Source organism: Sorex araneus, chromosome 9 (genome assembly GCF_027595985.1).
Source record: "Sorex araneus isolate mSorAra2 chromosome 9, mSorAra2.pri, whole genome shotgun sequence".
Taxonomy (NCBI): domain Eukaryota; kingdom Metazoa; phylum Chordata; class Mammalia; order Eulipotyphla; family Soricidae; genus Sorex; species Sorex araneus.
This window is the reverse complement of record NC_073310.1, coordinates 11,903,600-11,930,551: the sequence shown is the minus strand read 5'-3', so window position 1 is coordinate 11,930,551 and position 26,952 is coordinate 11,903,600. Positions and strand designations below refer to the sequence as shown.

At 58.8% G+C, this 26,952-nt stretch overlaps 1 protein-coding gene across 2 annotated transcripts in view; it reads left to right on the top strand.

Moving 5' to 3' along the window:
* CORO1C (coronin 1C) overlaps positions 1-24,420 on the top strand; it is an 83,542-nt gene extending 59,122 nt beyond the window's left edge. For both annotated transcript variants that reach the window (XM_055147318.1, XM_055147319.1), the window contains 8 exons: positions 9,002-9,131; positions 13,258-13,439; positions 14,287-14,406; positions 16,404-16,508; positions 19,096-19,241; positions 20,680-20,737; positions 20,827-21,072; positions 21,994-24,420. In XM_055147318.1, the coding sequence (XP_055003293.1) occupies positions 9,002-9,131; positions 13,258-13,439; positions 14,287-14,406; positions 16,404-16,508; positions 19,096-19,241; positions 20,680-20,737; positions 20,827-21,072; positions 21,994-22,113 (1,107 nt within the window). In that variant the 3' untranslated portion in view covers positions 22,114-24,420. The remainder of the gene's footprint in view (positions 1-9,001; positions 9,132-13,257; positions 13,440-14,286; positions 14,407-16,403; positions 16,509-19,095; positions 19,242-20,679; positions 20,738-20,826; positions 21,073-21,993) is intronic.
* Positions 24,421-26,952: the final 2,532 nt, after the last annotated feature.

The window sequence follows — 26,952 nt, the reverse complement described above, 5'->3', positions numbered from 1 at the left end:
CTGGCCCCTTCTCCCGTCCCGTGGCAGTTGCTCAGGCAGGAGGGAGACACGGGCCAGGAGCAGGGGGGACGCCACAGGCTGTCCCCGGTGTCTCCCCAGGAGGCTGAGGGGCCCGGCGCGCACACGGTGGGACAGGGGAGGCCCCTGTGAATCCCTCGTTACTTGGGGGCCGGGGCGGGGCTGGCTCACCGGGCCTGGTGCTCAGGGAGCCGTGCGGCGGGGGGGCCCGTTCCCCCGTGCCCGGCAGCAGGGCATGGCCCGGCCCTTGGAGGCCTCGCCCGTCCCCGTGAACCTCCTCGTCTGTGAGCAGGTGACCCGGGAGTGTCCCGTGTCCCCGTGGCCGGCCAGTGTTCCTTTCACCACCCAGGCCGAGGCCCAGATCAGGCCCGAGTGCGAGGCCCCGGGCGGGGCTCCTGCTCCTGTTTGTTCCCAGCTCCTACGAGGGCAGAGAGCCTCCTAATGACCAGGTGGGGAAGGGGGCCCAGGTGGGAGGCGACAGCTCCCCCAGCCCGCCCTGGCCTCTTGTCACCCGTGTGGTCAGTCCCTCCCCGTCACTCTGTCGCCTTGCCCCTGCCCCCAGCCCCTCGGCCACCCTTCTGGGCACCCGCTCTTTGGAGACCCTCCCGCCGTGGCCCGGGGCAGGTGGGCCTCAGATCCACCCCAACGGGGGCTGGTGGGTCGTGGGCCCCCCGTAGCAGGAGGCGGCCAGGGTGAAGGGGCCCGAGGGTCACGGGCCGTGGCAGCAGCATTCGGGCCCGCACTGCCTCACTGCAGGACCCATGCTCTCGGCACTGGGCCTTGTGGTTCCGGGGGGGAGGGGCTCCCTCGCTCCCCAGCAGCCCCCGCAGACCCACTGGCCCAAGTGGCCGCTGGGGGGTGGGGGTGGGTCGTGCCCGGCCCCCCTTTACACTGGACTCTCGGGCGCAGGCCCAGCTGTTCTCTCGCCCTGGCTTCTCCCCTGGCCTGGCCGAGGGCCCGTCTCCGAGTGCCCGCTGCAGTAACATGAGTCCGTGAATGAGTCGCCGGAGGCGGCCAGGCGGGCGCAGTGCCCACAGCCGGTGCAGGAGCCCGAGGGCCACTGCATGGGCTGGAAGGAAGGGGAGTGAGCGGCAGGACCCGGGCCTCAGGGCACTTCCAGTGGGGCTGGAGAGAGCCCAGCGGGTGAGGTGTTTGCCGTGATCGCGGCCCAGCCGGGTTCCATCCGTGGCACCCAAGAGCCCCCCAAGCACTGCCGGAAGTGGCCCCTGAGCATGGAGCCCGCAGTCAGCCCTGGGCGCCTCCGGGTGTGGGGCGCACACACAGGCGGTTCGCAGTCGAGGTGTCCCGACCGTTCAGGGAGGAGTGGGATGGAGAAGGGAGAGACGGGAGAACGGGGTACGGCCCTGGGTGAACTTTGCCTCTGGCATGTGTCGGGTTGGCAGTGCTGTTGGTAACCGGCCTCACCCTGGGCTCCAGCCTCCCCGGGGACGCAGAAGACGCGCTGTTTATTCAGGGTGCAGGAGGCGGCACTCGGCTGGGCTGGCCGGCCCGGGCAGAAGCCCCAACCCGTGGCGGCGGCGCCCTCTGGCGGTGGCAGGTGGCATGACCCTTTCCGCTCCAAGCCGGCCACAGTGTATCCTTATCCTGCGAAACGCATTTCCTGTTTTGTCTCTCAAGGCCCCTCGCAGAACCATTTCTCTGCCGGCACCTTTGCTTGGATGCAGTGGGCAGTCGCGCCTGTTCTTCCCGGTCAGAATTTCATCCCTCCCCTTTGTGCAGGGGGGCCTGTCCCGTTTGGAGCTGCGTGCTGGGTCTCGGACCCTGGCAGGCCGGGTAGGGTGCTGAGGGGGCCGAGGAGAGCAGGTGTGCAGGGCTGGGGGTGGGATGGGGGGCGTGCAGAGGGACAAGGCGGCCTTCCATTTGGCCTTCTGCAGCGGTTCCCGCCGGCCTTGTTCAGGGAGGAATTAGGTGCCGGCCTGACCTTGGGCCTCAGGAAGCCGCTGCATCCCACCAGGATTTGCAGAGGGGCTATATTTAGCCCGGGAAGAACTAGCTGTAAAAACGATCACTTCAACCAGAGGCTTCCAGACTTATTTCGTTTGCTGTCCCCTTTTCAGGGGGAACAAAACCCCCAACCCAACCCAATACTCTGGCAGCCTGGCCGGCTGCCTCGATTGAGTGGGCGAGGAGAGACCCCAGCCTGCTCCACGTGGCCCCAGGGCTCCTGCCACCCACGTACCCCCCCATCACTCAGCGTCCCCTAGGGGGCGGGGTTGCCCACTTTGGGAAGTTCTTGCTTGAATCATGGCTTTACCCCAGTTATCAGAACAGCAACATTTTTTCTAATTTTTTTAAAAAATTATTTTCATGGGGCTGGAGCGATAGCACAGCAGGTAGGGCGTTTGCCTTGCATGCAGCCAACCCAGGTTCAATTCCCAGCATCCCATATGTCCCCTGAGCACCGCCAGGAGTAATTCCTGAGTGCAGAGCCAGGAGTTTCCCCTGTGCATCACCAGGTGTGACCAAAAAAAAAAAGAAAAAAATTATTTTCATAAAGTTGTTCATGATAATTGATTGCATTCAGTATTGCCACCCCAACCCCACCACCTTCCCACCCCCGTTATTTCAGAGTTTTCTCACCACCACTCAAGCCGCCCCCCCCCCCCCGGGCAGATGCTAGATCATTTATGTGGCATTGCTTGTGTAGCATGAGCTCCTGGAATTCTGAAATGTTACACAATTAGTGTCCGGAGAGATCTCTGCCGAGAGCCGCTGGGTTCTGAGATTCATTGTGGGTCTCTGGGTCAGGGCCGTTGCTGCGCTTAAGTGGCCCCCCGGAGGCAGCTGGTGGGCGTGGCGGCCAGGACCCCCGTAGGGCGGGGAGATGGGAAGGAGCGGGCAGTCCCCGGTCCCTTGAGGCCTGGGGCTTGCAGTCACGGGGCCCGCAGACCTGGCTGTTGCATTAGGCTCCGGAGGCTCTCGGCAGGTGGAGGGACGAGGCTTGCTCCCGTTTGAGGTACCCGGGTGAAGTCGGCCTGGCGCAGGGTCCGGAGACATCTCTGCGGCCAGCTGCTCGGGTCGGACACTCATTTTCCTAATTTTTTGAAAGACAATCAAGTTGAACTTAAAGACTTATTTATTTATTATTTTTCATGGGCCTGAGCGATAGCACAGCGGTTGGGCTTTCGCCTTGCACGCGGCCGACCTGAGTTTGATTCCTCCGCCCCTCTCGGAGAGCCCGGCAAGCTACCGAGAATATCGAGCCCGCACGGCAGAGCCTGGCAAGCTACCCGTGGCGTATTGGATATGACAAAAACAGTAACAATAAGTCTCTCAATGAGAGACGTTACTGGTGCCCGCTCGAACAAATCGATGAGCAACAGGATTATTTTTCATGTGCCTTTTGGCCATTCGAATTTCTTCTTTGAGAAAGTTTGTTCATTTCTTCGCCCCATTTTTTGATGGGTTTGGATATTTTTTTCTCCGAGGGTTCAACCAGAGCCATGTATATCTTTGATATTAACCCCTTATCAGAAGGGCTTGGGGTGAATAATCTTTCCTATTCCATAGGCTGTCTGTGTATCTTGATCACTGTTTCTTTTGAGGTGCAGAAGCTTCTTAGTTTAGTGTAGCTCCATTTGTTTATTTTGGCTTCCACTTGCTTGGTCAGTGGCGTTTCATCTTTCAAGATGCCTTTAGCTTCATTATCGTGGAGGGTTTTGCTCATGTTTTCCTCCATGTACCTTATGAATTCAGGTCTGATGTTGAGGTCTTTAATCCATTTTGATCTGACTTTTGTGCATGGTGTTAGATACAGGTCTGAGTCTTTTTTTTTTTTTTTTTGCATGGAGCTGTCCAGTTTTGCCACTTAAACTTTCCTTGTTCCACTTCACATTTCTTGCTCTCTAATCAAAGATTAAATAATCATAGATTTGACAGTCTGTGCCAGGATATGCGGGTCTGTCTTCAGCCCAATACCTGCTGTTTTAATTACTACTGGCTTGTAGTACAGTTTGAGGTTGGGGAAGGTGATGCCTCCCATCTTCTTTTTCCAATAATTGCTTCAGCTATTCGCGGGGGTTTATTGTGCCATATGAATTTCAGGAGTGTTTGATCAATTTCCTTGAAAAGTGTCATGGGGATCCTTAAAGGGATCGCATTAAATCTGTATAATGCTTTGGGGAGTGTTGCCATTTTTGACAATGTTAATTTTCCCAATCCATGAGCAGGGGACGTATCTTCATTTCCTTATGTCTTCTTTTATTTCCTGAGGTAGCGTTTGTAGTTTTCTTTGTGCAGGTCCTTTACCTCCTTAGCTAGGCTGTTTCTGAGGTACTTGATTTTCTGAGGCATGATGCGAGCAGGATTGTTTTTTTAATATCACTTTCTTTAAATTTTTTTTTTCTTTTTCACACCCAGCAATGCTCAGGGGTTACTCCTGGCTGTGCTTGGGGGACTTTATGGGATGCTGGGGATCGAACCTGGGTTGGTCATGTGCAAGGCAAATGCCCTACCCGCTGTGCTATCGCTCCAGCCCTTAGTATCACTTTCTTCCCTTTCATCATTTGCATATAGGAAAGCTCTGGACTTTTGGGTATTGATTTATAACCTGCCACTTTATTATACAAATCTGTTGTTTCTAGGAGCTTCTTGGTAGAGGCGTTAAGGTTCTCTAAGTATAGTATGTCATCTGCAAATAGTGAGAGCTTGACTTCTTCCTTTTCTGTCTGGATGCCCTTAGTATAGTTTTCCCTAACTGCTACTCAGGTCCTTCCCGTACTATACTGAACAGAAGTGGTGGGAGGGGCACCCTTGTCTCCTCCCTGACCTTAGAGGGAAGGCTTTTAGCTCTTCCCCACTGAGGACAATGCTTGCTGTGGGCTTGTGGTAGATGGCTTTGACTGTATTGAGGAAAGTTCTTGAGTTCCCATTTTGCTGAGAGTTTTCATCATAAATGGGTGCTGGATCTTGTCAAATGCTTTCTCTGCATCTGTTGATATAATCAGATAGTTTTTATCCTTTTTTTGGTTGTTGTTGATACGATGAATTATGTTGATTAGCTTGTGACTGTTAAACCATCCTTGCATCCCCGGGGTGAATCCCACGTGCTCGTGGTTAAACACTTAATCCAGAATTGTGTCTCCTTTAAAATTCCCAGCAAAGGGGAGTTGGGTTTCTCACTTGTGCCACTGCTGAACATAATGTTTCACTGACAGGCATGATTTTTATATGGTTCCTGTAAGAGGTTGTTTGTTTGTTTTTTTAATTTTTATTTTTTTTGCTTTTTGGGTCACACCCAGCGATGCACAGGGATCACTCCTGGCTCTACACTCAGGAATCACCCCTGGCGGTACTCAGGGGACCATATGGGATGCTGGGAATCAAACCCGGGTCGGCTGCGTGCAAGGCAAACGCCCTACCTGCTGTGCTACTGCTCCAGCCCCTGTAAGAGTTTTTTGATGGTAGACTTTTATGTTTCTGTCTTGGTGTGTAAAAGGCCAGTTGACTTTGAAGGCCGGCCTTCTCTCCCATTCCTCCTGGCATAGGATTGCTCTTCCCTGGTGCTGCCGGGGTTCCAATTGTCCTGTCCTCACAAGAGGCCATCCCCCCTCCTGTACACCCACCCCTTTATGTGAGCCTCCACTGAGCCCCCAGTAAGTCTCCACTGAGTCTCTGGTAAGTTTCCAGTAAGTTCCAGAGTCTTTAGGGAGCCCCCAGTGAGTCTCCAGCGAGTCTCCAGGGAGCCCCCAGTGAGCCCCCAGCGAGCCTTCTGTGGCGTCTCCACTGCTCTTGTCCGCCTTCTCCTCCTGGGTCTTCCCCTTCTCGAGCGCCTCTGTTTACATGGTACAAGTCAGTGTTTGGGACCGTTCAGACGTCATGCCGTTAGCCGTCACTTCCTCCGTCTGAACAGGGCCGCCCCACGGTTTGAGTGCCTTAGGTTTCCTTGTCCTGTGCTCAGTTTGACTCACAGCTACATGCTAACCACCAGCTTTTGTTTTCGAGCAGGTCCTCAAGGCATCTGCAGAGATGATTAGTCACTAGGGAAACCCTGGCCGCACATCCTCCCACGGCGTTAGCAGCCCTTTTAGAATGTGTCGGCCAGGTGTTCCGGCTGCTACTGGAAAGCCCCCCCAAAAGAGAAAAGAAAATCCACCCTTTCGCACCCTGGGCCGCGGGAGGAGCGGGAGAGGGCGGCCTCGGGAGCCCCCATGGCCCGTCTATTCTTCCCATTTGGACGGGGCTTCTTATAGTACAGTTTACAGAGCTGTTACTCCTGTCCTCATTTTCCAAATGTAAAATTAAAAAACAAAAAAACAAAAAAAAAAACGAGGATTTTTGTTTTGTTGCGGGGGGCCACACCCAGCAGTGCCCAGAGCTTCCTCCTGGCTCTGGGCTCAGGGATCACTCCTGGCAGTGCTCAGGGCAGCCGTGTGGGGTGCCGGGATCGAACCAGGTCAGCCGTGTGCAAGGCAGACGCCCTCCGCGCCGCCCTGTCCCTCTGGTCCCGAAATCCAGGATACGTTAGCGGCCCGAGAGAGAAAATTCCGCGTCCCACACACGTGGCTCAGTGGCAGAGCACCTGCTGTGTGTGTGGGGCCCCGGGCTCCAGCCCTGGCTCGGCCCCAAAAGAGAAAGCAGGGGTGGGGGGAGGGGGGGAAACGGAAGAGAAACTCCGTATTCTCTACCCACCCAGCTGTTGTCGGAGCGTCTCTGGCTTCCTGCTGGGGACCCCGCGTGGTGTCCCACACACTGCTGGTGCTGTCCCCCGCCGGGCCGAGGGGCGGGGCCTCGTTGGGACAGCCCGTTGTGTGCACTGTTGCGTGCATTGTTGCGTGCACTGTTGTGTGCACGCTTCACGCCGTGCTTGTTCTTCCGTTGCTGGACATCGGGGCTGTTGCCAGTTCTCCCGAGAACAGGCGTGACTCCAGGTGTGCACACCAGTGTCCTTTGCCGTGTCCCGTGGCAGCTCCGGTCAGACTGTGATTCTCTCGTCCGAGGGGCCCACGCCCTGTGTCCTCCCCCCCCCCGGGAGTGTGTGAGGGTCCCTGTGTCTCCACGGTGCTCTGCTGCTCACTCTCTCGCTCACCAGCCTCCGGGGGTGAGAAGGGATGTTTCGCTTGGTATTTCCGAGTGACTAATCGCTTTTTCACATGCTCTTAGCACCTTCTCCTGTGCTTCGGGATCACTGGTACAGCCTCCTGAAAGCAGTGTCTGTTTCCTGCCCAGAAAGAAAAAATGCATGGGCTGGAGCAATAGCACAGCGGGGAGGGCGTTTGCCTGGCACGCGGCCGACCTGGGTTCGATTCCCAGCATCCCATATGGTCCCCTGAGCACCGCCAGGAGTAATTCCTGAGTGCAGAGCCAGGAGTAACCCCTGTGCATCGCCAGGTGTGACCCAAAAAGCCAAAAAAAAAAAAAAAAACACGCAGGGGCGGGGAGGGCAGGATTATTTCTCTATTTAATTTTTTTTTTCTTCTGGGGCTTTTTGGGTCCCACCCGGAGATGCTCAGGGGTGACTCCTGGCTCTGCACTCAGGAATCACCCCTGGCGGTGCTCAGGGGGCCCTGTGGGATCGAGCCTGGTCGGCCGTGTGCCAGGCAAGCACCCTGCCTGCTGTACCGTTGCTCCAGCCCCCGGATTATTCCGCCTTTTGTCCTGGATTTGCAGGAGTTCCTTATAGACTCTGGATGCCAGACCCTCGCCTGGCATGTGATTCGCAAGCCGTTCCTCCTCTCTGCCCCCTGGCATTGGTTTGTGCCCTACCGCCGGGCTCACCTCGCAGCAGCCCGTTCCTCCCCGCCTGTGTCTGCGTTGCGTGGGTCTGTGCTGGCTGATGCCGTGGTGCCTCGAGTCCCCGCCCGGCCTCAGGCCTTCTCTCGGTCTCTGGCCCCGCCCTTCTCTTCTTTGACCGTGTGCTTGGAAAAAAACAGGAGTTTCTCCCCCTGGTGAGGGCCCCTCCAGCGTCTGCTTTCGCAGGCACCTTTTTATAGCCCGTGTTACAGGTCTGTTACTTTGATCCCCGTTTTCCAAATGTAAAATTACAAAACGACGTAATGTCTCAGGAGCTGTCTGTCTGACGGGCCGGGAGCCCTGGGTGGCTGGGGTCAGTCCCTGCGACAGCCGGGGACTCCACTCTGGGTTTCCGCCCCACGCTGCCTTCGTGGATGCTTCTGTTCCTTTTCATAGCCGTTCACAGAATAATTCCTGAGTGCAGGAATTACTCCTGGCAACGCTCGGGGGACTGTATGGGATGCCGGGGATCGAACCCTGGTCGGCCACGTGCAAGGCAGATGCCCTACTCACTGCACTATCGTTCCGGCCCCCAAACTGCATAGTTTTATCTTTTTTTTTTTTTTTTTGCTTTTTGGGTCACACCCAGCAATGCACAGGGGTCACTCCTGGCTCATGCACTCAGGAATCACCCCTGGCAGTGCTCAGGGGACCTTATGGGATGCTGGGATTTGAACCCGGGTCGGCCGCGTGCAAGGCAAACGCCCTCCCCGCTGTGCTATCACTCCAGCCCCAAACTGCATAGTTTTAAACGTAATAGGTAATTTAAAATAAAATCGCAGCTAGTAGTAAATAGAAGTGGAAAGTTCACATTTTGCAAGCCTTATGGATAGCCCAGCGGGGAGGGCGTTTGCCTTGCATAGAGCCGACCCAGGTTCGATTCCTCCGTCCCTCTCAGCCCGGCAAGCTACCGAGAGTATCCCACCCGCAAGGCAGAGCCTGGCAAGCCCCCCGTGGCGTATTCGATACGCCAAAAACAGGAGCAACAAGTCCCACAATGGAGACTTTGCTGGTGCCCGCTCGAGCAAGTCGATGAGCAACGGGACGACAGTGCGACAGGGCTACGGTAACTCCGGTCTCTAACCTCCAAGTGCGCCTGGATGATATTCACACACGTCGGTCCAGTGTCCCCCTTTCACCCGGCGTCTGCAGAGCGGTTGTGATGCAGCCGTGAGAGGCCGGCGTTCGCGTGGCCTCAGGGATCTCTCTCTCTCTCTCTCTCCCCTGACAGGTCTGGCAGATCCCCGAGAACGGGCTCACGCTCTCCCTGACGGAACCGGTGGTGGTCTTAGAAGGCCACTCCAAGAGGGTCGGCATCGTGGCCTGGCACCCGACTGCCCGCAACGTGCTTCTCAGCGCAGGTGAGAGCCCGGCCGACCTCTTCTCCGGCCAGTAGCCCCGGGGGCGCGGCAGGGGTCTGGGGCAGACCATTGGGGCCACGGGGAGTGCACGTGCCCTGCACGCAGGCTACTTTCTGCGTGGCACGAGGAACAGGTCCCCCCTGCCTGCAGTTCCAGCATCTGCTTCCTGCCGGCAGCTTCCGGGAGCCCCAGCTCAGTGACTCCTGATGCAGTGCTCCTGGTGCAGGGGACGGGTGGCCAGTGGCACTGGGGACGCCGCCAGTCTGAGGTGCTCCTGTGAGGCAAATGGTGCTCCTTTCAAAAAGAAAACAGACCTTTGGGCCGGGGTAGGGAGGGCGTCTGCCGTGCACACAGCTGGCCCGGCTTTGAGCCCTGGCGCCACGTCTGGCCCCCCCGACCCCCAAACCTCACCGGGAGCGAGCACTGAGCACCCCTGGGCGTGGCCCCCAGGCAAAGCAAAAACCCCACTTGAACTTTCCTCCTCAGGCAAGCAGTAGGTGCTTATTGCGGAGAGTGTTGGTGAGAGGGAGAAAATAGGAAAACATGCTGCTCTCTTGTCCCAGGGGAAGCTACGGTATTCCCACTGGGGGGTTTGTTATTTTGTTTCTGTGTTCTGGGCCACACTCGGTAGTGCTCAGGACTTACTCCTGGCTCGGTGCTCACTCCTGACAGTGCTCGCGGTCCGTGCTGCGTGGTGCTGGGGATCGGACTGGGGTTGGCCTTGCCGTCTGCCGCTCCAGCTCCTCTCTTCCTGCTCCAGTGTGCTGTTGTTTCTTGGGAGACATTTCTTTCTCTTAAAAGTTTCATAATCCTAATGGTCAGTAGCTGCTGGCCGGCCCAGTGGACAGTTCAGCAGTGTCCTGAAGGCCCCTCCCCGCCACGCGCGCATGCTTGGTAGCGCTGCTGCCGCCAGTCAGGCCGACACAGCCTCAGACCCGCATCTCGGTGTGACAAGTCAGTAAAAACCCTGGGCGCACCAGTGGTCTGTGTCACTTTAAAAAAAAAAAAATGGAGCAAATACTAAACTAAGTTCCAAGGGACAGAGCAGTAGTACCAGCGGAGAGGGCGACCCGGGTCCCATCCCGGAGTGCAAAGCCAGGAATAAGCCCGGAGCCAAAATAGCCGGGTGTGGCCCGAAAGCAAATTAAAAAAATAAATCAGGCCTGGGGCGCTACCGGACAGCAGGTGGCGCATTTGCCGTGACCGAGGCTGACCCGGGTTCCATCCCCAGCATCCCACATGGTCTCCCAGGAGCAGCGTCGTGAGTGCAGAGTCAGGAGTAACCCCTGAGCATCACCAGCGGTGACCCAAAAACAGAATTAAAAAAAAAAAATTAGCCCAAGGCCTTCCCGCTGGCTCTGGAGCGGGACTGTGACTGTGGCAGTCTGAGTACTCTGTCCCCGGTGGGCTGGGTCGGTCGCTTCTCTCCCTGTCGGCCCGACTGCGGCCATCCCCGCGGTGCAATCTGCTGACCCTCTCCCATGGTCTAGCGGGGCCCGCGGGGCGGTCCTGCTGTGCCAGCTCCCCTGAGCGGGCGTCCCCTGGCCCAGCGTGTGTGTGTGTGTGTATGTGTGTCTGTCTGTGTGTGTGTGTGTCTGTGTTCAGAAATCCAGCTCCTCTGAGCGGGCATCCCCTGGCCCAGCCCCCGGGTGGAGGAAGTGGGTCTGCGCAGAGCAGGGCCAGTGGAAAGAATTCCTTTTTCTCGTGTGTGTGTGTGTGTGTGCGCGAGAGAGAGAGAGAGAGAGAGAGAGAGAGAGAGAGAGAGAGAGAGAGAGAGAGAGAGAGAGAGAGAGACAGACAGACAGACAGACAGACGAACGGACGGGTGGGGGAGGACATGCCCATCTGTGGTCCGGGATTGCTCTTGGCTCTGTATTCAGGAATCACTCCTGGTGGGACTTGGGGGACCCTGTGGGGTGCCGGGGGTTGAACCTGGGCCCGTCCCACGTGAGGCAGGAGTTCTGCCTGCCGCGCTGTCCCTCTGGGCCTGGAGCTGACTCGGAGTCTTTTGAGTGACTCCCCGGGAGCATCTCGGGAGCCTGGGGCCCAGAGGTCGGGCCCCCGCTGGCCCCGGCATCCTGCTCTGGCTCAGAGCCCCATTTCCGGTTCCCCCGCAGCCACGGAGCCGCAGCTGCAGCAGGCCCGGCTCACCGGGTGCCGTGCAGGGGGTCGGCCCTGCTGGGCACGGGGTCACAGACCTCCTCAGGGACGTCCCTGGACAGCGTCCAGCCCTGCTCTGCGCCTCCAGGAAAGCCACAGCGTTTGCCCAGAGAGGGTTCGTTGTCTGGCCGCCTCTGCCCGTCCCCTCCGTCCCCTGCTGGCCAGCCCTGCGGAGACGCCCCTGACTGAGCCGCCGCTTCCCCGAGCTCTCCCCCCAAGACAGAGTCTCCTGACCTGACTTAAAACCCAGGGGCCGGGGCTGGAGCAATAGCACAGTGGGGAGGGCGTTTGCCTTGCACGCGGTCGACCCGGGTTCTATTCCCAGCATCCCATAGGGTCCCCTGAGCACCGCCAGGAGTGATTCCTGAGTGCAGAGCCAGGAGTAACCCCTGAGAATCGCCGGGTGTGACCTAAAAAGAAAAAAAAAAACAAAAACCCAGGGGCTTGATCTTTTCGACACTGCACAGGGCACCAGGGGGCAGTGTTCTGTCTCCCGATGCTGACTCAGGCTCCGTGCTTCAGTGAGCGCATCCTGGCCGTCCTGACTCGGTGGGGCACTGGGGAGTTAGGGTACCTAATGGCAGGGGCCTACTGACCCCAATGACTGTTTCAAAAACCCCCTAGGGCTCTCCTTATTCAAAGTTACAGTCCACTCTTCCTGGGCGTCCTTCGGATGTCCTCCGAAACCCGGGCCAGTAAGGAGAGGGGAAAAACACAATCCAGAGGTGGAATTCCACCCTGGAAAATTCCTCGCTGCTCTTCCCGACTCGGTCAGACACAGGCCAGCTGCCGGACGCCGGACGCCTCGCGCCTGCCAGCCAGTCAGGGTGGAGGGCCGCAGGGCTCTAGAGGCGTGTCTGGGACCAGAGACCCCGGCCCCCGGCCTGTCCTTGGGGCCGAAGGGAGCTGAGCTGACCCCGGCAGAGGGACAGTCAGGCCTCCGTCCTGGAACTGGCCCCTGATCTCTTGCTCTGTGTTGCCACTTCCAGCCGTTCCGTGGTTCAGGCGTCCTCCATGGCTTTTTTTTTTTTTTTTTTTCTTTTTGGGTCACACCCGGCGATGCACAGGGCTTATTCCTGTCTCTGCACTCAGGAATCTCCCCTGGCGGTGCTCAGGGGACCATATGGGATGCTGGAATCGAACCCAGGTCGGCCGCGTGCAAGGCAAACGCCCTCCCCGCTGTGCTATCGCTCCAGCCCCCATGGCCAGTTTTTCACTCGGTGTTAGTGGCTGGTTTTTCAAAAGCGTTCGCAGGGTTGGTTTCTGGGTTCCGTGTCGCCTTCCCCTTATTTCACTGCCGTTGTTGACCCCATAGCCCGGAAGCAGTAAACGGTGCTTGTTCTCAGAGCACCCCCGTAGCTGGGCAGGCGGCCCGGCAGGACGGTGTTGGGCAGCGCAGAGTTGTGGCTGTCACCAGTCTGGCCTCTCCTGGGGGCTTCAGCCCTGGGGCCTGCGTGGTTGTAGCCTGAGCGGCTCCTCAGACCGGGCCGGTCTTGGCCTGTTTCTGTGCAGATAACGGTCTGCTGTGAGCAGCCTCGGCTGCTGCCCGCGGCTCCCCCCCCCACCCACGTGGGGCTCTGCCCACCGCGCAGGGAATGACCTGCCACCAGCGTGTCTGAGCGCTTGGTGCCCTCGTTTCCGGCTTCTCTGGAAAGCCGCGAGCTGAGTTCTTCCTGAGGCTCATTTTACCAGCCCAGGAACCATCACTTAGGGCCCGGCCGCCCGGAACCTCCTCTGAACCTCAGGGCGAGTTTCCTTACGTTTCTTGCTGTGTCCCAAACCCAGACTTGACGAGCCGCGTCTTCCCTTGCGATGCCTCCATTCCCGGCACCCCTCCCTCCCCTCCCCACCCCGCCCCTTCCCTCCCGGCAGACGGGCACGCTTGCTCGCGGCGCCGGCTATTTTCGGGTCCGTGTTGGGGGCCGCCCTTCCCCGTGTCCCAGGCGGTGACTCCGTTTGCCTCCAGGCTGCGACAACGCCATCATCATCTGGAACGTGGGCACGGGGGAGGCCCTGATCAACCTGGACGACATGCACTCCGACATGATCTACAACGTCAGCTGGAACCGTAACGGCAGCCTCATCTGCACGGCCTCCAAGGACAAGAAAGTCAGGCTGATCGACCCCCGGAAGCAGGAGATCGTGGCGGTGAGTCGGCCCGGCCCGAGCCCCGGGCATGGTGCTCCCGGCCGCCCGCTGAGGCTCCCACAGCGGGCCGTTGACGTGCGCCCAGGCTGACCCGAGCGCCTGCCCCCGCCCACCTGTCTTCCTCTGGTCCTTTGGGTCACGGGTGGGGCCCCGCCCAGTGGTGATCAGGGGCTGCACCCGGCACGCCCAGGAGGCCCCCAAGCTGCTGCACGCAGAGCGAGCACTCGGCTCCTGAGCCGTCTCTGTGCCCCCCCAGCCCCCCAGGCAGCATTTATTTTAGTGACCGTTTCCACAAAAGCAAGGTCCTTACTGAAGTAGAACCCCCAAGTCTTTCTGTTATTGTTGTATTTGGGGTCTCACCTGCCCGTACCCAGGACTGAGTCCTGGCTCTGAGCTGAGGGACCGCCCCCCCTGACGGGGCTCGTGGAGCCTCTTGGGGTGCTGGGGGTCAGGCCCAGGGTGGCCACGGGCGAGGCACGCACCTTCCCTGCTGCCCGCAGACTCAGAGGGGGGCCTGTGCTCCTGGCCCACCCCGCTGATTCACCCCCTCCCTGCTGCAGAAACGGTTGTTAAAATGCCGCAGATAAAGAGGCAACTCAGGGCTTATTTATTCCTGTTCTGCGGACAGCTCAGGGCTTATTTATTCCTCGCGCTTGCTCCCTGGCTCTTGCTCCCTGTCCGTAAGGGGTCACGGCCAGCCCCCACCCCCCCGCCCGCCCCAGCCCCTCCTGATTTCCTCCTGTCGACGGCGCAGGGGTGCGTGGGTCAGCAGACGGCCCCCTCCCCTCCCCTCGCCCTGCACTCTGCCGTGTCAGGGTCGGTGATGCTCCCCTCTGTCCCCCCGCAGGAGAAGGAGAAGGCGCACGAGGGCGCGAGGCCCATGCGGGCCATCTTCCTGGCCGACGGCAACGTCTTCACCACCGGGTTCAGCCGCATGAGCGAGCGGCAGCTGGCTCTCTGGAACCCGGTACACCGCCGCGCCTGCCGCCCCGGCCCCCGCGCATCCTCGCCTCCGTGGGCCTGGGGTGGGGCTGGGGCGGAGACCGTGGGGCTCGGGCTCTGGGCGTGGGGGCGGAGAGCGGGGTGTCAGCTTCTTACTTCCCCCAGAGACTTGCTGCACGTGTGCGTGCCCATTGTGTTTTGGAGACCCCGCCCCTGGCGCCTGAGCAGTATAGAGCCCCCCCCAGCCCTGCTTGGGAGCCCCCGTCCCTCTCAAAATCAAATTAAACTTAAAACGATTCTCTGATACTCGCAAGGAGTTCTGTGTTAGCCGTATTTCTCTTAGAGAATATGGGGGAGAGTCCATTGTTTTAGAATTCTAAACCTGGTCCTGTTTTATTTTTAAAAATAATCGTGTCGGGGGGCTGGAGAGATAGCACAGCGGGTATGTCGTTTGCCTTGCACGCGGCCGACCCGGGTTCAAATCCCAGCATCCCATATGGTCCCCTGAGCACGGCCAGGGGTAATTCCTGAGTGCAGAGCCAGGAGTAACCCCTGTGCATCGCCAGGTATGACCCAAAAAGAAAAAAAAAATTGTGTCGGGGCTGGAGTGATAGCACAGCAGGTAGGGCATTTGCCTTGCACGCAGCTGACCCGGGTTCAAATCCCAGCATCCCATATGGTTCCCTGAGCATCGCCAGGAGTAACCCCTGTGCATTGCCGGGTGTGACCCAAAAAGCAAAAAAAAAAAAAAAAAAATCATGTGTCTTGCCCACAATAGTAATGCTTGGGACAAAGTAGTCCTGTTTGTTATCTTATTCATAATAATATGGAAGTATGGCAATACCAGTGTTGCGTGCGCACTCTGTGTGTGTGTGTGTTTGTGTGTGTGTGTGTGTGTGTGTGTATGCCCCTAACCCATTCTCCCACAGGATTTGGGATGATTTTATTGTTTCCTTTGTGTCTTTTAGCTTTTTAGAGAGTGCATTTATTTTGTAACCCAGAAAGTACCCTTAAAAAGAAAGTGACTCACACAGAAAACTGATTCCTGGCCAGCAGCCACGCTGATACACGCATCACGATGTGACCGAACCAGCGCAGTTTTCCTCCTTTTTGTCTTCCGGGCCATACCCGACTGTGCGCCTGTTCCCCCTGGCTCCGCGCTCAGGGCTCAGCCCGGCAGGCCCGCGGGGCCATCTGGGCTGCCAAGGATCCAGCCTGCCGGCTTTGTGCAAGGCGGCGAGAACCCTTCTTGCGCTCGTACACCTCTGGCCCCTCCGCACAATTTGCAGTGGGTTGGGGCCAGCTTTAGTCTCTCTGCAGTGGCGTTGCACTCACAGACACCCTGGAGACATGGTTCAGACTTGAATTGTTTGAGGGAAACAGCTAAGCCAGTACGGGACAAAAGGGTGTATAACAAGGTCTCAGGAATGTGTGTGTGTGTGTGTGTGTGTGTGTGTGTGTGTGTGTGTGTATGTATAACAAGGTCTCAGGAATGTGTGTGTGTGTGTGTATATAACAAGGTCTCAGGAATGTGTGTGTGTGTGTGTAACAAGGTCTCAGGAATGTGTGTGTGTGTGTATAACAAGGTCTCAGGAATGTGTGTGTGTGTGTGTGTATAACAAGGTCTCAGGAATGTGTGTGTGTGTGTGTGTAACAAGGTCTCAGGAATGTGTGTGTGTGTATAACAAGGTCTCAGGAATGTGTGTGTGTGTGTGTGTGTATAACAAGGTCTCAGGAATGTGTGTGTGTGTGTGTGTGTATAACAAGGTCTCAGGAATGTGTGTGTGTGTGTGTGTGTGTATAACAAGGTCTCAGGAATGTGTGTGTGTGTGTGTGTGTGTATAACAAGGTCTCAGGAATGTGTGTGTGTGTGTGTGTGTGTATAACAAGGTCTCAGGAATGTGTGTGTGTGTGTATAACAAGGTCTCAGGAGTGTGTGTGTGTGTGTGTGTGTGTGTGTGTGTGTGTGTGTGTGTGTGTAGCCACACACACTCACCCACATGTTTTTTTCTCCCTGCCCAGAAAAACATGCAGGAGCCGATCGCCCTCCACGAAATGGACACCAGCAACGGGGTGTTGCTGCCGTTCTACGACCCCGACACGAGCATCATCTACTTATGTGGGAAGGTAACGGGCGCCCGGGGGGTCTCTGTTCAGTTTGGTACGAGCCGGGCCTCCCTCTGGGGCTTGTGCTGGAGCGAGCGTGTGTGGCGCTGGGGCGGGCAGGTCTGTGTCCTGCTCTGTCCTGGCCCCGGGGGCCGGGGGCCGTGGGGGCTGGCCTTCGCCTCGCGGGGACCCCTGGTCGGTGGGTTGAAGATTTCTCCGGGTCGGGTCGGGGACGGGGCTCAGAACGGAGTCTCGCAGGAGTGGGGGGTCAGGCCCCGGATTTGGTCGCCCCTCCCCCCGCCTCCTCCCTGCATACGGGTTTAATCGGACGATTCTCGTGGAGGGTGCCGGGCGGGAATCCCCGACGCCGTGTCGCAGAGCTGAGGCGGCAGCTCGCCAGGTGACCCCTGCGTGGACAGGGGCCCTGGCTGCCTCAGCCTCTCCAGTGGGTTGTTCTTCCTGGAGTTCGGGGGCTTAGAAATCTGTGCTGTGGGCCTGGCCTGGGCTCGGCACAGCAGGGGTTGGGGGGAGGGCGCCTGCCTTGCCAGCTCGGGGCTGCCAGTCTGCTCCCCGGCACCACCCGCCGGCAGCACCGCTGTCTGCAGGGACCACGTGCAGGCCAGGTGTGCGAGCACTGCGGATAGGGGCACTTGTCTGGCACTGCAGCAGCAGCTGCCACGGGAAGGAGAGGAGGGGAGGAGAGGAGGGGCGGGTGGCCGTTCCCAGAAGACCCCATACTGGACCTGGCCTGCCCTTCATCTCTCAGGCCTGGCGGGGGCGCTCTCTCCCCCCTCCCTCTCCCTCTCTCTCATTCATTTTAGTAGATGGAGATTCAGTTTTTTTGGTTTTGTTTTTGGGTCACACCCGGTGATGTACAGAGGTTCCTCCTGGCTCTGCACTTAGGAATTACTTCTGGTGGTGCTCAGGGGACCATATGGGATGCTGGAGATCGAACCCGGGTCAGCTGCGTACAAGGCAGACGCCCTCCCCACTGTGCTATCGGTCCAGCCCCACATTCCTTATTTTCTTATAGGCTCAGTTGTCCTGGCCGGGGGCAGGGAGAGGGGGACTTTTTTAAAATTATTATTGTTGGTTTGTTGTTGTTTTGGGTCCACACCTGTTGGTGCTCAAGGCTCGCTCCTGGCTCTGAACTCAGGGGTCACTTCGGCCGGGCTCGGGGGACCCCGTGGGGTGCTGGGGGATCAAACCCTGGTCAGCCTCGTGCGAGGCAAGCGCCCTCCCCGCTGTCCTGTCGCTGCGGCCCCCCTGAGACCTTGGTGTCGTGGCAGTGATCTGTTCTGAGCACAGCTGCCGCCTTGCTGGGGGCCGCGGGGCCGCGCTTCCTCCTTGAGCAGATCGCCCGCCTGCAGCCCTGGTGACACATTTTTAGTCAGTTCCTTAGAAACTGAGATCTTGTCTGTTTTTCTTGAAAGTCACTCTATTGCCACGCTAACGGTTGTTAAGTGTATCTTACCTTGCCGCTGCTGCCATAGATTGTATCAAAACAAACAAAAGCAGCGATTCCCTAGATGCAGTTACCACTGGGCGGGAAATCACTCTGAGCTCTCGGGAAGCAGCTGGCGCCTCTTTCTCCCTGCCGCAGATGCTCCGGTCTGCGGGGCAGGCGGGGACCCGAGCCCTGAGTGGACGGGGAGGGAGTGACGGTTCATGCCCATCGGGAATCTGATCCGTGTCTGTAGCCCTTACGCCAGAGGGGGGCCTCTATCATTCGAGCTAATACAGCCGTGTGATAGTAAAGAGACTGCAGTAAGCAGAACTGGAAATAAACGGACTCGGGGTGAGGAAGTAACCCTGCCTCCGAGGCTCAAGGAGAGCCCCTCAAGTGGGCTTTTCTTTTTTTTGTTTGTTTGCTTTTTGGGTCACCCCAGCGATGCTCAGGGGTGACTCCTGGCTCTGCACTCAGGAATTACTCCTAGCGGTGCTTGGGGGACCATATGGGATGCTGGGAATCAAACCCGGGTCGGCCGCGTGCAAGGCAAACGCCCTCCCCGCTGTGCTAGTGCTCCAGCCCCTAAAGTGGGCTTTTCTCTAAGTAAAAACTTTCCCTTTTCAGGGCTGGAGCGCTAGCACAGCGGGGAGGGTGTTTGCCTTGCACGCGGCCGACCCGGGTTCGAATCCCAGCATCCCATATGGCCCCCTGAGCACCACTAGGAGTAACTCCTGAGTGCAGAGCCAGGAGGAACCCCTGAGCATCGTCGGGTGTGACCCAAAAAGCACACACACACACACACAAATAAAACCAAAAAAAAAAACCAACTTTCCCTTTTCCACCTGCTGGTCTCCGGGCAGTGCTCCAGGCCCACCCGTGAGCGCCACTGCCCGGCACCAGTGACCCGGGCCACGTCAGCAGTTGCCCCCGGGATAGTCCCTTGTTGGCTCTGTTCGGGGCATTGAAACTGGGAAGGAATAAACTTCTTCCTTTCTGCCTTCGCTTGGGTCCCCGGTCAGTGACGTCACATTTAACCCTCGGGAGGGGACCCGTGGCGACTGCGTGAAACCGGTAGGTCAGCAGCTGCAGCCTCAGGGCCAGAGCGGGGCAGCCCGCCGGCCCGTCCCGCGCGACCCAGACCGTGTCCGTCTCTCCCAGGGCGACAGCAGCATCCGCTACTTCGAGATCACGGATGAGTCCCCCTACGTCCACTACCTCAACACGTTCAGCAGCAAGGAGCCGCAGCGGGGCATGGGCTACATGTCCAAGAGGGGGCTGGACGTGAACAAGTGCGAGATTGCCAGGTGAGGGGGGCTTGGCCTGCAGGCCCTCATGGCCCCGCGCCGGGCACGGAAGCCGCCTCTCGGGAAGGCTGTGCGTGAGGCGGGAAGGGGCCCGTCCTTCCAAGTCCTTCGTCCCTCCTCACCCCTCAGGTGCCGTCCTCTGGGGCGCGGGGCCCTCTCTCCCCGCCAGGGGGGAACAGCAGCACGCGCCTTGCTCTGTGTGGCATCAGGTGGCACCGATGCGCTGCCCTGGGCACACACTCAATAATTGGCATGTGGGCCAGAGCGGTAGCACAGCGGGGAGGCGTCTGCTTTGCTCACGGCCGACGCGGGTTCGATTCCCAGCATCCCATAGGGTCCCCCGAGCACCGCCAGGAGTGATTCCTGAGTGCAGAGCGGGGAGTGACCCCTGTGTTGGAGATGGAGCCCGGGCCTCCGGCCTGCAGACAGCTGCCCGGCGCCGCCCTCTCAGCTGTCCCCCAGCCGGGCAGGCGAGGCGTGCTGGAGTGGTGCCCCTTCTGCACCAGCTTGCTGACTGCTCACCTTTCGGGCCTCCCCTTCCTGCTCTCGGCACGTTTTGGGTAGCTGCAGGTTTTTCTTGCCTTTGTTATGTACCAGGTGTCTTGCCTGGGTACCAGAGTTTTCATTTCTAGCCCTTTCAGAAGCCCTATTTGCATGTGCAAATGCCCAGGATGTCAGACCAGCGTCCGAGTGGTCCAAGCTGCTGTGTTGGTGGTGCAGGTGCTCCCCTGGGAACTGGGTGATTTCGTTTTATTTTGGGGCCACACCCGCTGTGTTCAACAGAATCACTCTTTGGTTGGTGGTGGTTTTGGGGCCACACCTGGCGATGCTTAGGGGTTACTCCTGGCCCTGCTTTCAGGGGTCACTCCTGGCGGACCATGTTGGGTACCAGGAACCAAACCCAGGTCAGCTGTGTGCAAGACAAACGCCCTCCCCGCACACTGGCCCGTGGTGATTGTGTGTGTATGTGTGTGTGTGTGTGATCCCCCACACCATACACACACACACACACACACACACACACACACACACACTGGCCCGTGGTGATTGTGTGTGTATGTGTGTGTGTGATCCCCCACACCATACACACACACACACACACACACACACACACACACACACACACACACACCGTGACTCATTGTCATGTGGTGTTTCCTGCAGAGCTCAGCTGTCCGGGGGTCATTGGGATTGCACGGTTCCAGAATGCACAGTCCTCTCTCCACCCTCACCCCTGCCTCCCCTCCCCCTTGTCCCAGCGTAGCTTCCCGTGGCTTCCGTTGGCTGTTTTCATCGACAGCAGGACCACGGGGTTGATGGGGTGGGGCGGAGGACAAGGCGTTTCCCATCCACCCTGCACCCGGCCGGCGGGCCGCTATTGGTGGGTCTGACCTGCTCCTCCCCTCACTGCCGCTCTCCCTCTGTTTTCTCCTGCAAGATTCTTCAAGCTCCATGAGAGGAAGTGTGAGCCCATCATCATGACTGTCCCCAGGAAGGTAGGTGCCCGCCGACCCCGAGAGGGCAGCCGCGGAGGCCCCAGGCCCGCCTTCCCTGGGCTTACGCCCCCCCCCCCCATCTCTCGTAGTCTGACCTCTTCCAAGACGACCTGTACCCCGACACCGCGGGGCCGGAAGCCGCGCTGGAGGCCGAGGAGTGGTTCGAGGGCAAGAACGCAGACCCCATCCTCATCTCCCTGAAGCACGGCTACATCCCCGGCAAGAACAGGGACCTCAAGGTGGTGAAGAAGAACATTCTGGACAGCAAGCCCTCGGCGAACAAGAAGTGCGACCTGATCAGCGCCCCCAAGAAAGCCGCAGACACGAGCAGTGTGGTGAGGCCCGTGGCCGGGCGAGGAGGCGCGTGGCTGGGTCCCCACGGGTCCCGTCCCTCCCGTGCACAGGCCGGGCTTTATCCCGGTGACCCCCAGGGTGGGGGTCATGCCACCCCTCGGACTTGGGGGTCACGGTGCCTTCTTGCGTGTACGATTCCTGGGAGAGGAGACGGCCACCTGCGCGTACACCGGAGCCTCTGATGAGCCCGTGGGCGCAGGGAGACGCTAGTGAAAGGGGAGGGAAGGGGCCAGCGTGATACACAGCGCGTAGAGCATTTGCCTTGCACGCGGCCGACCCGGGTTCGAGTCTCAGCATCCCATATGGTTCCCGGAGCACCGCCAGGAGTGATGCCTGAGTGCAGAGCCAAGGGTAACTACCCCTGAGCCTCACCAGGTGAGACTCAAAAGGCAAAATTAAATAAAAGGGGAGAGAAAGGCTTGGGAGCGGGCAGCGCCCCCTGAGGTCAAGGGGAGGAACTGCATGGCCCGACTGGTGCCCTCTAGGCTCCTGGAAACCATCTCTCCCGGACCGTGCCCACCCACCTCCAAGTCAGAAATAGGGAGACCGAGGCGGGCACAGCGCTGCCGGGAGGGGCCTCCCCAGGGCCCAGGAGAGAGGCTGCAGCCCCTGCTGCCGTGTGATGGGGACGGGGGGCTTGGCCTGGCCAGACACTGCTGCTAGGGGCGAAGGTCTGAGGACCGGAGGCAGCACGTGAGAAGCTGTCGCTTGGCCCTGCGGCAGGCGATTGGCCATCCCGGGGTTGGGGCCCGTGACTGCCGCCCGGGTCAGGCCCGACCTGGTGGCTGGTGAATGACCCTTTGGGACGGGAAACCTTTCCACTGTACAGACTCTGTTACTGCCTTCCCGTCGGCCTTCCCATTCACCCACCACCCCTCTGTGCCCCCCTTCTGTCTCCTTAGCAAAATGAAGCCAAGCTGGATGAGATTTTGAAAGAGATCAAATCGATAAAAGACACAATCTGCAATCAAGACGAGCGAATCTCCAAGCTAGAGCAGCAGATGGCCAAGATCGCAGCGTGAAGTGCCGCCCACCCCCCACCCCCCCAATGGGAGCAAGGACTCGTGCCCGGTAGCTGGCTGTCGGTGTGGGCCCCGGGAGGGCGAGAGGGTGGCCCCGCCGTCGGAGGGGACGGTCCACTCCCGGCCCGTCAGCCAGCCACAGGCCACATTCCAGCGCGAACTCGATTCGTCTCTCAAATTTGCGGAAACAAAATGTGATTTAAAAAGCTGCGCTTTTTATCAGAAAGCTTTTTTTTTTTTTTCCTCCTGATGTTTTAAGTGTTAACGTGACTCTTGACAAAAGTGCGTTGAAAATCCCATCTATTCTGAATTCTAGAAAACCAACTCGTTCTGATTCGGTGTCATGCCCAAGTTTTTTTTTTATTTTAACAAATAGGGACCAATGCCACATTGCTTTTTATATTTCCTTTTTTTTTTCTCCCTCTTCGTGTTGCCAAAACCAAAAGTAGCTTTTATTTTTTTCTTTGTCTTTTGCTACTTCGCAGTATTCGTGTGTGGGTATTTTTTTTTTCCCTCTCTCCTTCTCTCTTAATTTTGAAAGGGACAACACTGTGTATGTTTATAAACTCAATGCAGATAAGAGATTCTTTTGTACGAACACTCGTCCGAGAACGGCCTGAGCAGTGGCTGCCTGGGGCAGTGGTCAGCTGCAGAGGACAGGGACCCCCAAGGATTCCTCGCCCTCCCCCCTCCCGTGTCACGGGGCCGGCTCTCTCCCCCCCACCCGGGAAGCCGGGTGGCCCTACCAGGACGGAGCTTGGCTTCTTGCTTATTAGCCTGTGCCCCGGCCGGTCCCGGTCTGCCTTGAGCTCGTCTGAATTTCCACCGTGTGTCCCCCCAGTCCCCCCCACCCGCCACACAGACTCCCGCACACTCGTCACTTGAAACAGCACATTTCCGGGGTGGGTCGATACTTGACAATGGTGCCCGGGACAAGGGCTCTGTCTTGCCCCTTTCAGCAGCTTGCCTGGCTCTTGGGTACAATGAGGGACGCAAAACCAGGGGGACTTGGAGGGGAGCCACCCTGCCCCTCTCCCCCTGCCCCTGCCTCCCTGCACTGCCCCGCGCCCATCACCAGCAGCCCCCGCCAGCCCGCCCGCCCGCCCACCCGCCCTTTCTCCTGCCTCCCAGCCGTGATGGGGGCTGCTGGGACGGAGGAGCATTCCCAGGGGTACAGAGCTGGGCCTGGGCCCCGCCCACCCTACCCTGGGCCTTGTCCCCGGGGCCGTAGCAAAGCACAGACGCTCCCCCCCTCTCCCAGGCCTCCACCAGCTCCTGTTTTCTCCGTGTCCACGTTCTCGTCTTGCATGCTTGACAGCCAAGATGTTAAAGGTGTTGGTGTTTTGTCTTTTTTTTTTTTTCCTTTTTGGGTCACACCCGGCAAATGCACAGGGGTTACTCCGGGGGACCCTATGGGATGCTGGGAATCAAACCCGGGTCGGCTGCGTGCAAGGCAAACGCCCTCCCCGCTGTGCTTGTCGCTCCAGCCCCGGGTGTTTGTGTATGGGAAGGGACGAGTGTCGGTGGCTGAACACAGAACGAAACAGTGCCATCGGGGACCAGGCAGGGAACTCTTCACGTCGTCCAGGTGGGGGAGGGACCGGCCTGGACTGTCTGGCCGTGTCCAGGGGACCAGGATGTAGTGGCACGGGGCAAGCTCGGGTCGGCGCGCGGCCGAGCTGGGGGAGGGGGCGTGGGTGGGACGTCCACACAGGAAAGGTACCATGTTCTTGACCAGTACTGGGGTCACTGCCTCCCCCGTGTCAGGGCATCTGAATGTGTGATGTGGTCTAGTGTGTGTGTACGTGTGTGTGTTTTATATTGAAGTGGATAATGCGATGTAAAGAGAACAGTGATTGCAGTGGCAGCCACGCCCGTACGTGTTCACCGACGTGGTCTATTACGGACCTGCTTCGTTTCTAAGGTTCTGATGACAAATTCTTTTTTTTTTTTTTTTTCTTTTTAAGCGTTGGTGGTGAGACCCCGGAGGGACTTGGTTCAGAGAGGAGAGGGGCAGGGGTGGGGGCAAGGAAAAGAAAAGAAATCGACCCCGATCTAGCGCGTGTAGCCTCCGACTAATTTCATGACGGGATGCCCGGCCAGGCCGAGTCCGGTGCCTGAAGCATTGTGGATCATTTCTCTTGTTTTGTCTCTTCTTCCCGCCCCTCCTGAAAGCCGTGCTACCCCAGGAGAGCCAGTAAATCACTCCTAGATCGGCTCTTATAGAGCGGCCATAGTATTCTGGCAAAAAAAACAAAGACACTTGCTTCCATTTTCAAAGATTAAAGAAAAGTCATTGATTACAAACGGTGTGGCGGTTCTTTCCCCCTCGCTCCCCGTCTGTGCGCTCACGTGGCCTCTGAGGGTGGTACCAGGCTGCGCGGGCACCTCTCCACGCGACATCCGGGGGGCATCTGAGGGTGGGGGGCGTGCTCCCCGTCCAGCCTGCCTTGGCCTCTGGCGCCTGCGCCCGGCCTCGTCCAGGCTCTGCTCTCCCAGCCCCGATTCTTACCCCGAAAGTGGGACATGCGGGGCTGAGGGGGCCACTCACCCCCCACTCCCAGGAGCTTCCCACAGACGCTGGTTTCCCTGGAAGAAAGCCTTGGGGTCTGGCTCTGGCTTTTCCCCTTATTTTCAGCAGGAGAGTTTCTCTTTTTGTTTTGTTTTGTTTTGTTTTGTCTTTTGGGTCATGCCCGGCAATACACAGGGGTCACTCCTGGCTCTGCACTCAGGAATTACCCCTGGCGGTGCTCAGGGGACCCTATGGGATGCTGGGAATCGAACCCGGGTCAGCCGCGTGCAAGGCAAACGCCCTCCCCGCTGTGCGATCGCTCCAGCCCCCTCGGCGGGAGAATTTCAGGGTGACCTGCTCTCTTAGCTCCCCAGTGATGAAGCTGGGAGTCTCCTCCCCCCCACGGCCAGCCTCTGGACACGCGCGAGAGGAGGGCAGGCGCTGGCCCGGCGCCCACGCCTCAGACACTGCGAGTGGCCACGGCCTGACTGCCAGGCCCCGGGTTCATGGGCCGCCGCGTGGCAGGAAGTGGCCGTTGGCAGCTGCCCTGAGCAGCCTCCCCGTCCCAGTCGGGGGGACATGCGTGGCCCCCGGGGTGCGCGGCTGGTGTCTGCCTGCCTCTGCCTCCCCCACCCCCCGCGGCGGTGCCAGAAACGTCCCTCACGTCCGCCCCAGATGCCGGCGGGGAAGGACTTCTGCTTTAGCCTTCAACGGCCACTTCCCTGCTGGGCTCGGGGGGCGGCCGTTCCCGGGAGAGCGTTTCGTGGCTCCTCCATGTTGGGCCTCTCTCAGCGGCCAGCCTCCTCCAGCCCCCTCCAGCCCCCTCCAGCCCCCTCCAGCCTCCTCCAGGACGCCGTGTGCTGCTCTCGGCAGAGGGACCGTCTCCAGAGGCAGCTGGGCCCGAACCCGGCCGCGTCTGTGCGCTCACCTCCTCGCCGACGTCGGTCCCAGCCCAGGAGGCCGGGGGGAGCCCGATTAGCTCCAAAGACGGGGCAGCTCGTCCGTTCCATGGTGTGTAACAAGTGTGCAGCCTAATCATTGTCAGTGTGTCAAGGGATTGGACACGGGGTGGGGCACTCGCTTTGCACACGGCCCCAGTTTGATCCCTGGGACCATCCCTGAGCACAGCCAGGAGTGATCCCTGAGCTCTGCCAGATGTGGCCCAACCGCCACCCCCCAGCACCCTCCCCCCCCAAAAAAAAAAGTATCAAATAGGAAACTTTTGACTGAGAACAAGAAGGAAAAAATAATTTTTTTTATTTCCCGTTTTTGGAGGGAGGCCCACACCTGGCAGTGCTCTGGAGTACTCCTGGCTCTGCACAGGAATCACTCCTGGAGAGGCGAGCGCCCAGGCCAGAGGGGACACCCTTGTCCCTAGAAGTGCGCCAGTAGTAACCCACGATCTGCACCTGCGTTTGGCCCCGCCTGCCCCGGGTCCCTCAGCAGGGGTCGGGGGGCCGCTGGCCGCCCGTTAATTTCCCCTTTCTTAGTGTGTTGGACCCATCTCAGCCTCTGATCCTGGACTCTTCCGAGGGCTGCCTGGCCACCCCAGCCACATCAGGCCAATCGTCCACTAGCTTGTCCCAATCAGAAGCCCTCCCCCCCCCCCCAAACTCACCCAGACAGAGATGAACACAGGAATTACTCCTGGAGGTCCTCGGATATGGGATGCCAGGGATTGAACCCTGGTTGGCCGTGTGCAAGGTAAGCGCCCTGCTCACTGGTCCCCAAATAGGGAACACTTAAAACACAGATTTCCTAGGGCCAGAGAGAACAAAACGGGCCACACGCAGACTTTGCATGTGGGAGCCGTAGGCTTGGCCCCCGACCCAGCATCACTGGGTTTGTCCCCTAAACCCAAAAAACTACAAAACACGGTTGACTGTGACTTTTCAAAGTACATCTAAGAGTTTTGTTTCTGGGTATCAGGTGCCCCCATGGTACCACAGGGTCCCGGATGACCTCAGAAAAGCAAGACTCGGCCTTGTGAAATGAGCCACAAGCTGTGGCTTGGAGCAGGCGCGGGGGGTGGGAGGGGGGAGTTGCCTAAGCGATGACCGTGGCTTTCTCCTGTCCATCAAGGCCCTTGGAAATCAGTGCCACGGGTGGGCGTACTGAGAACATTTTCAGAAGACCGTGGTGGGGGGCGAGGCTAATAGACGTATCAGCGCCCAAGATCAGCATCTCAGGACAGTCTAGGGAGTAGACCCGTGACCTTGACTGTGGGGCAGCAGGATAGCGTCACAGGCTGGCCTGGGCTCCCCTGACCTCGGCATGTTTGGATACTGAGCAGACTCCTGAGTCAGATACAACTCCAACTGCTGTGT